General features: G+C 41.5%; 4 protein-coding genes across 4 annotated transcripts; 3 read left to right on the forward strand and 1 right to left on the reverse strand.

Annotated features, from left to right (window-relative positions):
• Positions 1-521: 521 nt before the first annotated feature.
• Positions 522-1,655, reverse strand: LOC145933824 (uncharacterized). The gene has a single exon (XM_083033821.1). It carries the CDS (start codon positions 1,653-1,655, stop codon positions 522-524), a length of 1,134 nt encoding a protein of 377 aa, XP_082889947.1.
• A 4,681-nt stretch (positions 1,656-6,336) lies between these two features.
• LOC145933825 (uncharacterized) lies at positions 6,337-6,855 on the forward strand. Its single transcript, XM_083033823.1, has one exon. It carries the CDS (start codon positions 6,337-6,339, stop codon positions 6,853-6,855), a length of 519 nt encoding a protein of 172 aa, XP_082889949.1.
• A 124-nt stretch (positions 6,856-6,979) lies between these two features.
• Positions 6,980-8,578, forward strand: LOC145933826 (uncharacterized). The gene has a single exon (XM_083033824.1). It carries the CDS (start codon positions 6,980-6,982, stop codon positions 8,576-8,578), a length of 1,599 nt encoding a protein of 532 aa, XP_082889950.1.
• A 1,431-nt stretch (positions 8,579-10,009) lies between these two features.
• LOC145933829 (uncharacterized) lies at positions 10,010-11,215 on the forward strand. The gene has a single exon (XM_083033825.1). The coding sequence runs from the start codon at positions 10,010-10,012 to the stop codon at positions 11,213-11,215; it is 1,206 nt and encodes a 401-aa protein (XP_082889951.1).
• The last annotated feature ends 932 nt before the right edge of the window (positions 11,216-12,147 follow it).

Below are 12,147 nucleotides of genomic sequence, written 5' to 3' on the forward strand. Positions count from 1 at the left end.
ATGATCGCGTACGCGTGTATCGTTATCTTGCATGAATGGTTTCTCACATATATGACAATGTGTTGCGCTATGAAATTTTTCCCGCTCGTCTGATGTTAAATTTACCATGGGGACATTAGTTGCTAAAATATTCTTTACGCGTATCGCTAAATTTTGTAGTTGTTTGGAAAACCACGAAACGCAATCTACACTACGACGAGAATAATATTCGGATAACGAATCGTCATATGAGCAATGTACATAATATGCTATACTAAATACTTGGTGATGTTGGTATAAATTCTTTTCTTCTTCCTTCTTATTCGTCATTGTCAGCATACATTCGAGGTCTGCGTATACGACAAAAGGAAGTCGTTCTTTGCGATTAAAGTTGTTGAACGCGAGCCACTTGTCCTTATCGCTCGGTAACCGGATAGCGCAGTCATTCATCTCTCCGCAGTCTACCATATGTGACTGCAACTTGTCCTCAGACCCGAAATAATGCATACATCTGTAAAATTACAATTATAAACAATTTTATTTTATATACATATATAATTTACAATAAATATAATTTGCAATAAATATACATACCGATCACAGATATATTTTCTACATTTGTCTTTGCTCAATTGCGAGCTGACAAGCCGGGAGAGATTCTTTATCCAGGCGAAATGTCCAACGCTATTGCTGTCTTCCACGTACAGCAAGTTGACGTGTCTGACTTTCTTCTGCTCGCTGAGACGCATTGGGACAATGTTCTTTTCTTCGATACTGTACACATTTATCGAAATGTCATTATGATGTTCAAATTTTTTAATTTGATTCAACGTCATCGGAAACTCAATGTCCTGGAGATTCAGCACTGTTGTGTAATGTGGATACATAGATTTGCGATCCGCGTCTCTTTCAGCGGGATACAGTGCAGCGACCACAGCCCACGCAAAACATGCAGTGTCTTTTGATTTCACGTTAATCACTGCTCTCTTCATCATTATTTCTCGCGGTAATTTAATGTGACATCCCGCACGCATTGGATTATACTTGTTTATATTTACAATTAAATTGATTATTCGCGACAATGCCCAACCACTATCGCGTTCCTGAAATTCTTCGAGAGATGCTAGCGTGGGCTCCATAACGCGTTGATCGTACCATTCGCGCAAATCAGACGTGCGAAAGATTTCACAGTTTTTCGTATTGATAGTTTTATTAGCGCGTTTATCACCCGACACAAACTCACCATTAAACATAGTGTTCACTTTCACACTAGTATGTTTTTGCAATACTTTTTGCACGTGTCCGATCACAATGTCTTTGGCCTCCTCTAGAAATTGACGAGGTTCGATGTGATTGCTGTTTATCACCGCACCAGTCAAGATGCGGCTCTCGAACGCCGTATCAATCTCTCGCCATATGAGTCCGACGTCTCGCGAACTGCTTCCAGCACCTGCGTGTATAAAACGTCTGCGTACCGAATTCTTCAACCCTTCGAGACGCGCGATTTGGGAGACAAGCGATTGTCGAACTCCGATCGGTAATCGTGGACGTTTTATTCGACTTTGTTCTTCCAGTGATTCGATGTATTCGTCACATTGCTGCTCCCACACAATATATTCTTCTACCGAATTCATCCTTGCGGATTGCTCCAACAAACTTGCTTCCAATTGTGCCATATTTCTTTACTTGAGATGCACTTCTTGAACCTCTGACAAAGATACTGACATAGTATGCCTCTTTACCATCCTTTTTATTTGATTGTAGAGATCATTGGCACTCAAGTATGTTGCACTTAACTTTGTGATTTTGTTACGTACGAATGATGCATCGACCTTGAAATTGATACATTTTTGCACATTTCGCGAGATTCATCTCAAGATGAGAGTAGCCGTACATTGGCGCTCGAAAATTTTAATTATGTTGCATTTTCTTGTGATTTTGTTACATACGTTTTGAACACCTGGGGATGATATCATAGCAGCCGTACATTGGCACTTGAAATTGATACATTTTTGCACATTTCGCGAGATTCATCTCAAGATGAGAGCGGTCATATATTGGCGCTTGAAAATTTTAATTATGTTGCATTTTCTTGTGATTTTGTTACGTAAGTTTTGAACACCTGGGTATGATATCATAGCAGCCGTACATTGGCGCTTGAAATTTTGGATATGTTGCATTATTTTACATCTAATATTTCATCTGAGGATGATGTCATAGCAGCAGCTGTGCATCGGCGCTTTGATTGGTTGAAAATAATTTTGCGTCAGCAATAATCCCCACCCCATTGCTTTGTATCAATAAAAACTTGTAATAATGATTTAGTATTGTATCAATCACTCGATTGAAAATGTTCTTTTAAAATGTACTCCACCAGCATGAATTATTACGTTCCAGTACAAGAGAGCAATGTTTTGTACAAGAAGAAATGTGACAAGTAAGTTTCAATATTATCTGTTAAATGAATTTTTCAATAAACAACTTTTTTTTTGTTGTTAAATAATTATTTTCAATAAAATTTTTGTAGCGCTTCATCTCATCGTGCGGCTCGTATACTTGGAAGAAGATACGTCTTAACCCCAACATCATACAAATATTTGGAAATAGGAATCAGCGTCGGAATAATATCCTATGTGGAATTGGCTCTCGGTGATAATCGAGGCAATCAAATAATATTACCCATTGAAACATGGAAATCTCTAATGCGGAAACGAGCAGACATTGAGCAGCTAACTGAAACTCCGCTATGGATTAGTGATCTAACACTCGAAGCGGTTAACATGTATACTTCAAAAATTATAAAAATTACTTCATCTGATAATTCTTTGTACATGAAACCATCAACGTTACTACATTTATTCGATTTCGACAAATGTATTGATCATATGTATTCCTGGCTGTGTGAGAATACTCATAGTGTTAATGAAAAATTTAAGCAATTTGTAAATATTTTACAATGTGATAATATCCACGATGTGAGCAATGCCGCAAAGGCGATACGTGATAGTAATATGTTTAATAGCGAATCACTTATAGATTGTGAATTGATAACTTGTGCTATAAATAAAATTATTTATAATGCTTGCAACAAATAAATTATTTTACTGTTAAACTGTGTTTAATTATTTCTTTGCCGCCCCTGTTCTATATGTATATGAATAGTATGATGTGCACATGCATTATCAGCAAAACTCTTCAAAAAAAATGATGAGCTAGATGATACTCCAGTTAGAACAGAGAGATGAAGAGAGATGTAGAATTAAAATCAAGAGGGGAGCAACATTATAATATATGTGTCGTGTCATAGAGTAGCAGACTTATACTCACATGCTCGTGCTGTGCGGTTGCATGAAACTGTAAGATATACTCTAATTGAAGGGAAAACATGTTGTAAAGATGTGAACTCTGGAGGAATACATTGCATCGCTGGAAAAAGATGTGTTAAAATTTGCTGCTCGGTTTGAAAAAAAAAATTTTGCAGTGCGTCCAACTGAAAGTGATAAAGTGAGTTATAGTAAATGGGAGTTGGAGTGCGATGGATGTATCGACTTGTTAGAAGGAAAATGCCCACAAGAACTAATGAGAATTTTCGTAATGAAAATCAACCCAAAGAAATTATTAATTGGAAATTTGCAGTCACGGACCGCTCGAATCGCGCGACTTGAAGAAATAAGAAGATCGCTACGCAGACGTTACTTAAGCGTAGATACCAATGTTCCAGCACTATCGACAAACACTCCAGTAAATTCAATCGTGCAGGCAATACACGGACGTGAAATAGGTTTTAAAAAACGTCACACGAAAAACCTGTATGATTGCATTTTTACGCATAATTTGTATCATTCTCCACTCGACTATTTTGATTGGCGAGTTCAAAATTTCTGTATAACAGAACTCAATCCTGGTTGTATGGCAAACGAGTTTTGGTAAGTCTCATTAATTTTATAATAACTAAATTAAAATATTTAAAAATTATTAAATTAATAAAAAAAAAACTTTTTTTTTTTTTTTGTTATGCAGAAACCGCATCCACCTCGCCCTGCCGCCTCACAGCCACCGCCGACACCACCTCGCAGCCACCATCGCGCTGCTTTATATATTTTATATTTTTATATATTATAATTGTTTGGCGCTCACCATCTATGTTGTCGTGTTTTTAGATTAGTTGTTAGTTTATAGTTGTCGCTGTTTGTAACATAAAATTTATTCTGTATTTAGCAGCTTATTAATTGTATCAATCGAGCCTTTTCCTTGTAACGCATTGCCGACGGATAGCGAATTGGCGCTCAATGGTAATCGACTTACTAAACGGTGCTGCCATCGCTATCCATCGATCAAAATTATTGATCGGAAGTGGGAGCAGACTACTCGCCTGCCGTGCTTTACAGAAGAGAAGGCTCCCAACCACTTGCTCTGGATATCTCATGGGAGACAGACCACGACAGGAGAAGAGAGGACGACGGAATTTGCACGCAATCAGACTCTGCATGATTAGACGTGACACGCTTGCTTACACTCTCTCCTTCTATCCTATCGCTTGCTTGCAACATTCTCTGCTACGGCTGCATGAAGGAAGTTTTTTATTGGAGGATCTCCACGCTTTGGGAGCACGAGGCACGTATTGCGCGGTAAGTCGATTGCCTGCTTATTATAATTGCCTTCTCTTTATAATTTCGCTATCCACGCGGCTTTAGCGAGAACATAATTCTTATGCTAAAAAAGCAATATCGCGCTCATTTAATTTTTGTCTCTTATCCTTGCTTATTTCGCTTTATCGCTTAAACCTTTGCAAAGGGGAGAATTGTCGATACCCTCCCCTATCATTGGTCCTTCGAGCCGGATATATAATTTAGCAATAATATTCAATTGTTGGCAAGATTTCGAGCATTAATTTTCGTTATTCGATATTGCTCTCTCGTATATTCGCTACTTTTCGCTCTCTCTCTCTCTCTCTCTCTCGTTTTTTGCGGACATTCCAAAGTCCCTTTTTTGCTTGTTTGTCTCCGCGCCGGTATTTCGTGAGCGCTATACTCAATTCGCTCTAACATTGAAATCTTGCTAACCTTGATCGCGTTTGAAATAACTCTTTGCATTTAATACAACTCTTGGCTGCCTTTGTTATTTAACCTTGCGCTTATTGTCGCTATCGCTCACTATTATTTGCGCTTATTATTGCTATCTTATTTGTTATTATTTCGTTCGCTCGTACTTGCGATCATTTTCGGTACGAGTTGCGACTTATTATTTGCAATTATTCTTCATTATTATTTTGTTTGTTATACATTTGAGATATTTTGTTCTTATTATTGGCTCTTATTGTTTGCGATTAATTTTAGTTATTAATTGCCCTTATTGTCTGCGCTTATTTTATTGTTAAGTTGCGCTCATACTTTGCGATTATTTTCGCTGTTAATTTGCATTTATTATTTGTGATTATTTTTTGTTATTTTGCAATCATTATTTCGCACTCATTATTGCTATTATTTTCACGATTATTATTTTTTGTTAATTCTATTTAATTTCGAACATTAATTAATTAATATTTGCAGTTAATAACACAATCTGACATTAGCATTTTTCGCTATTATTATTTTCTATGCATTCAATTTAAATTGAAAATTAATCAGTTATTATCTTTAGTTGATAATACCGTTTGTTATTCTCATTTATTACTTGTTATTATCAATTATTACAATTGTATGTGATTACTATTTGCTATTACTAGCTTGCGCTTGTTGATACTGCTATTGATTATTTATTTCCTTATTATTATATTTTGCCATCCTTTGCTACTATCATTTGCGTTTATTATTATGCGATTATTACTTGCGATTATCGATTACTGTTAATGATCTTAAGTTAATTGTTAGCCGAACGTTCTAAACACACTTTCAGGTATTATTATATTGCAAGGTGAATTACAAGGATTGGGTTGCTGAACCCTACGTTGTTGGTTACGGTCGGCGGTAGCAAAAGGGTTGTTGTCTTTTTCTCTTACAAGGACGTTTTTTCGGGTGTTGAGCCGCGCGTATTTATATTATTCGCTTTCGTTTCTGTTGTATCGAAATTTGACTTCGCATTACTTTAAACTCGGAATCATTGTCAGTTATCATCGCCATACATACGGTGAGACCATTAAATTGAAATCTCGCAACCTTATCATTTCCTCGGGTTTGAGAATTCGCCGTCCATTGCCTCTATTCTGTCGCTCTATCGCTTGGTCATCGTTTTAGTTGCCTTATTTGAGCCTTACTTTATTCGTCCTTTTCTTTCCCTTGGGCTCCTTTTGCTTTCACTCACTCCCCTTCTTTCTGGATTGCTCTTTCGTTTGCTCTATTGTGCCATTAGCGATTCATCATGGCGAAGGTTTCTCAAGCAAGACGAGAGCTGTGTATAAGGAGAGTCAAGGAGATCCATGAAGCCTCTTTGAAAGCCGAGTCCGGTCCGCTGGAAAAATCGCTGTTTCTCGCTCGTTATCCTGGTTTGACAAAAATAATAGAGGAATTCGAACATATGCATTTGAAATTGCTTCAAGATCCGTCCAGTGATTTCGATAAAGAGGATCAAGTCAGAGCTCAATTCGACACTATGCATTACGCGATAAAGGCTAAATACTATGCGCTTACTGATCCGTTTCCTCAAACGTCGGGATCGCGTAACCCGAATGCTTCTTCGACAATTAAATTGCCAAAGATCTCGCTACCTCAATTCTCTGGAGATTTATCGCTCTGGTCTTCCTTCATCGCTCTCTACAACACATCCATTCATAACAATCAGCAGATTTCCGCAATGGAAAAATACCAATATTTGTTAGCGTCATTGAAAGGGGAAGCACTTAATGTCGTACGATACACTGACGGGGCGCTATCAAAATAAGAGGAAGTTAGCCACCCATTATTGGAGTTCCATCGTCAACGCGAAATCACTCAAGCAAGATTCGGCAAACTCCTTACGTCTCTTGTTGGATACGTTCAATGAGAACGTTAGAGCCTTGCAATTGATGAGCTTTCCGACGGAGCACTGGGATTTCATTTTGCTTAACGTATTGTTAGATAAGCTCACCACGTCATTGCGCGAGAAGTTTGAGGCGGAACATAGGAAGATCGAGATTCCCCGTTACGAGCAGTTAACGAAATTTCTGCAGGAATACTGCAAGGTTTTCGCTTCTATGTCAAATTCGTCGGATGTCGCGAGCAAGCAGGTGGAAAAGGGCACAAAATCCCAATCGCAGGGTTCAAAACATAATGTTTCGGTCGCATCGTTTGTGACCAATACGGCATCTTGTCTTGTTTGCAAGGAGCAACACGCCATTACAAAATGTCCTCAGTTCTTAAAATCAGCGGCCAAGGACAGATTTTCTCTCGCAAAGAAATTAAGATTGTGTATCAATTGTCTTCGTTTAGGCCATAATGTAAAGGCCTGCCCTTCTACTTGGACGTGTCGTTCGTGTCAATCAAAACATCACACGCTTCTACATTTCGAACAAAACTCTACTCCGTCCTCAACGGTCGCTCCGGTAGGCCCGGCCTCTTCGCCACAGGAAGCTGAGTCGGCGCCCGCGGCGCCAACTAGTAAATCGCTCGTCACGATGACTAGCTTGGTAGAATCCAGCCCGGTCGTATTGCTGTCTACCGCAAAGGCCGAGATCCTTGACGTTCACGGTAATACATTCCCGGTTCGTATTTTGTTAGATAGCGCTAGCCAATCGAATTTCATTACAGAGAGTTGCTGGCGACGAGGCGGGTTCAATCGCACCAAGCATCGTATGATAATTCTAGGAGTGAATGACGTCAAGGCTGCTACCGCTAAGGGTAGAACCTCTTTTGTTATTCAAGTAGCTAATCGGACGGATATTCGACTGCCCGTTGAAGCTACAGTGTTGTCGCGTATCTCTTCTCCCTTACCGAATAGTAGAATCGAGAGAAAATCATGGGAGCATTTGGAAGGGTTGCAATTGGCCGACCCGGACTACTATCTTCCTTGCTCTATCGACATTTTACTGGCAGCTGAGGTCTTTGTCTCTATACTTCGTGATGGTTGTCGCAAAGGAGGCCTCGGAGCACCCGATGCCTTCAACACTATCTTCGGGTGGGTCCTAATGGGTGCGGTTTCCTCGCATCCTCCGAGAAACCTGCGCTCATTCGTGACCACCATGGAATCGATTGACGACACCGTAAGTAGATTCTGGCAATTAGAGGAAATTCCGGATCTTACTTCGAGTTCTGAAGACGACGTGCGCTGCGAGGAATTGTTCAAGCAGACTACTCGTCGCGAGAATTCCGGTCGTTTCATTGTCTCGTATCCCTTTTCGAAGGATCTCCCTTGTTTTGTGGATTCTCGTCAAATCGCTCTCAATAGATTTCGCTCGCTCGAACGTCGCTTCAAAACGGACGTTGACTTTAAAACAAGTTATTCCGCGTTTATGCAGGATTATCTCGACAGTGGGCATATGGAGCTCATTAAGCAGCCCTATCCTCAAGACGGATCAATTTATTACTTACCCCATCATGGGGTGATAAAACTTGACAGTGCAACCACCAAATTACGCGTGGTTTTCGATTCCTTGCCTTGTCAAGGTGCACTAATGGTTCTTCGCTAAATCAAGCTTTGTTAAGTGGACCGAAATTACAGCAAGATTTAATGGTAATTTTGCTTCGCTTCTGCATCGGATCCGTGGCTCTGACCGCTGACGTAAAGCAAATGTTTCGACAAATATGGCTCGAGCCTAAACAGTGCGACTATCAAAGGATAGTATGGCGTTTCTCGGAAGACGACCCGATATCCGATTACCGGCTAAAAACGGTCACCTTCGGGATAGCTCCGTCTCCTTATTTGGCGATTCGCTGCCTGCTCCAATTGGCAAAGGACGGCAGAGAGAGCCATCCTAAGGCGTCTGTTGCGTTAACATCTTCCCTCTATGTAGACGATATAGTCACTAGCGTGCACTCAGTGGAAGAGGCTCGTAGCCTGCAGAAGATGAGAACATAATTCTTATGCTAAAAAAGCAATATCGCGCTCATTTAATTTTTGTCTCTTATCCTTGCTTATTTCGCTTTATCGCTTAAACCTTTGCAAAGGGGAGAATTGTCGATACCCTCCCCTATCAATAATTATTGTATTATATTTTAAATTTTATATTTTACATTTTATATTGTTTATCTTATTATTTGTATTTTTTCTTATATATTCATATTATATTATTATATTTTTATATTATATTCATATTATATTATTATATTTTAAATTTTAAATTCACACACACACACATTTTGTAAATACACACACACACACACATACTCATTTTATAAATAAACATTATTTTAAATATTAAAAAAAATGTATTTATTTTAGAATAAGTCCTCTCCCCTTCCTCCTATTAAAAATATTAATTAAAAATTACTATAAATATTATTAAAAAAAGTCTCTCTTACGAACGCCTCTCTCTTTGCGTTCTCGTTCGCTGCATCAGCTCTCGGGCTCTCCATCGCCTCGTCATCTCGCGCTATCTCTCTCGCTCTTGCGTCATCTCTCTCGCGTGCGCCTCGCGCTCTCCTTCGCGTCATCTCGCTACCTAACCATCTCGCACTATCTCTCTCGCTCTTGCATATACGCATCGCTTGCGTCATCTCTCTCACGCGTGCCTCGCGCTCTCCTTCGCGTTCCTCTCTCCCCGCGGACCCCTCACCCATAAAGCTACACGCGGTCTTTCGCGGTTCCCCCCTCCCCGCGGACCCTTCGCAGACCCGGCTCCAAAATCGCGGACGCTTCCCCCTCCCCGCGGACCCCTCGCGGACCCGGTACCAAAATCGCGGACGCTTCCCCCTCCCCGCGACCCCCTCGCGTTACATCGCGGTACATCGCGGACGCCTCCCGCGTGACGTCATTCCCCCTCCCCGCGTGACGTCATTCCCCCTCCCGCGTGACGTCATTCCCCCGCGGCTGCGGAACCTAACCTAAACTGCGTTAGAACCCGCCTAGTATCACTACTGACAATTTACTCCGCCTTGGCGGGCGGTTAAAGAACTCGACTATGTGCTACTCAGAGCAACATCCGATTATATTACCGAAAAATCGAATATCGGAACTTCTTATTGATCTCGCGCATAAAGCTACGCTTCATGGTGGCACTCAACTAACGCTGCGTACGCTCCGCCAGCGTTACTGGATACTAAGCGCTCGCAATCTTGTGAAAACAAATATCCGCAAATGCGTGATCTGTACTCGTCACTCAGCTATCGTGCCGACACAACTTATGGGAGATCTTCCCGCTTCTCGCGTCACGCCATCTCCTCCGTTCTCGCATACCGGAGTTGACTATGCTGGACCGTTTAATATCACCCCCTATGTGGGCCGCGGACAAAAGGCCTTCAAGAATTATGTCGCTTTGTTTGTCTGCCTGTCTACGAAGGCCATTCATTTAGAGGCTGTGGACGACTACTCCACCAATGGTTTTCTCGCCGCGTTCCAACGCTTCGCGAGTCGCCGTGGGTTACCGTCGCACATGTACAGCGACAACGGTACAAACTTCCAAGGCGCCGATCGTGAACTTCAGCGAAGTTTTACCGCCTTACGCACGGATCTCGAGTTACGCGAAATATTAGCGAACGACGGCGTTCAATGGCATTTCATACCGGCTGCGGCTCCTCATTTCGGCGGCCTCTGGGAGGCGGGCGTGAAAAGTTTTAAACATCACTTCAAACGCGTAGTGGGACCACGTACGCTTTCGAAAGCCGAATTCATGACTTTGCTTTGTAAGACGGAAGCGTGTTTGAATTCGCGTCCAATCGCCGCTCTAAACGATGATCCGACTGACTTCTCGAGTCTCACGCCGGGTCATTTCCTTATCGGCCGTCCGATAGTTTCGACCCCGGAAGAATCCGTTCTCGAGATCGATCCGAATCGTTTATCGCGTTGGCAGCTTGTGCGCGCGATGCAGGAGAAGATCTGGCGCTCTTGGACGAAAGACTACCTACATTCATTACAAAATCGTTTTAAGTGGTCTAAGCGCGAACCGGATATCAAAACAAACGAACTAGTTCTGATAAAAAATCATTTGCTTCCTCCTTCGAAGTGGGAACTAGCTCGCGTGAAAGAAACTCACCCGGGAGCGGACGGCCACGTTCGAGTGGTTACGCTTCAAACTACACGATCGACCTACAAACGTCCGATAGCTCAGATCTGCCGACTGCCTATCGCTCTCGAGAACGCGCCGCCAAAAACGACGGCGTCACATTAATGCGAATCTCGAAGATTATTGTTGAGTACTATTTTATGTTCAATAGATCACTTATTGTAAATGTGCTTTAGTAAGTAAGTATTTTTTCTTCTTGTAAATGACCAGCACTGGACTACATCATTAGTTTCGTATACGTCGCGAATACGAGACGGGCGGTATGTTTAGAAATCTACCGTCAAGATCGTTACCGAAATATCGCGAAAAGAAAGGTCAAAAAACATTTAACGCCAAGATTCGAACGACTGGCTTATTTGTTCCTAAATGTTAAATTATAAAATATTTGCTTAACCGAACAAAAGGTGTTTGCGTCGCGAGCTCCGGTCTTTCGCGTTTTTTGTCACCTTCGACACAAACAGCCAAGCGTTTTTCGAGGTTTTTTGGCATCCCTCGTGGCCGTTTCTGATTGGCAAGCATCGATCTCGCGATCGCTGCTACCAATCAGGAGACTTTTTGTTTCGCCCCCAATTTTGCGTGATAGCGGCGAGAGCGAAAGTTTTACCTTCAGTGTGAGACAAGACTTCTTTCGAGAGAGAATAAAGAATATAAAGCAAGATTATTATAAGTCGCGTGTCGAACGATATCGATTCAGATAATCGCGTCCAGTGACTGGTTCGTCGTTTTCATTAAAATAAATTCGCTTGTTAAACTTATTACGACTGCCGTTACTCCCTCTGACCGACACTCCCGCATCCAGCTCATAAATAAATAATTGCGGTGTCCGCGCGAAATATCGAAGGCACGTGGACATTGTTTGGTCCTTCGAGCCGGATTAAGTGCTTCACGAGTGAGTTTGCAGCCTACAAAGAACAATTATATCTCTCGTGCCGACGGACAGTGAATTGACAGTAAACCACGCGATTACAGCGGACTCTCTATCTCTCTCTCTCTCTCTCTCTCTCTCTCTCTAGTACTCTGCGTTGATACCACTGCTT

This window comes from Prenolepis imparis, unplaced genomic scaffold (assembly GCF_030444845.1).
Source record: "Prenolepis imparis isolate NDT839.2.m4 unplaced genomic scaffold, iyPreImpa1.0 SCAF_3, whole genome shotgun sequence".
In the NCBI taxonomy this organism is placed as follows: domain Eukaryota; kingdom Metazoa; phylum Arthropoda; class Insecta; order Hymenoptera; family Formicidae; genus Prenolepis; species Prenolepis imparis.

Bases quoted from the DNA above. Each gene is read 5' to 3' on its own strand.
- LOC145933824 (XM_083033821.1), bottom strand. From the start codon at position 1,655: ATGGCACAATTGGAAGCAAGTTTGTTGGAGCAATCCGCAAGGATGAAT.
- LOC145933825 (XM_083033823.1), top strand. From the start codon at position 6,337: ATGGCGAAGGTTTCTCAAGCAAGACGAGAGCTGTGTATAAGGAGAGTC.
- LOC145933826 (XM_083033824.1), top strand. From the start codon at position 6,980: ATGAGCTTTCCGACGGAGCACTGGGATTTCATTTTGCTTAACGTATTG.
- LOC145933829 (XM_083033825.1), top strand. From the start codon at position 10,010: ATGTGCTACTCAGAGCAACATCCGATTATATTACCGAAAAATCGAATA.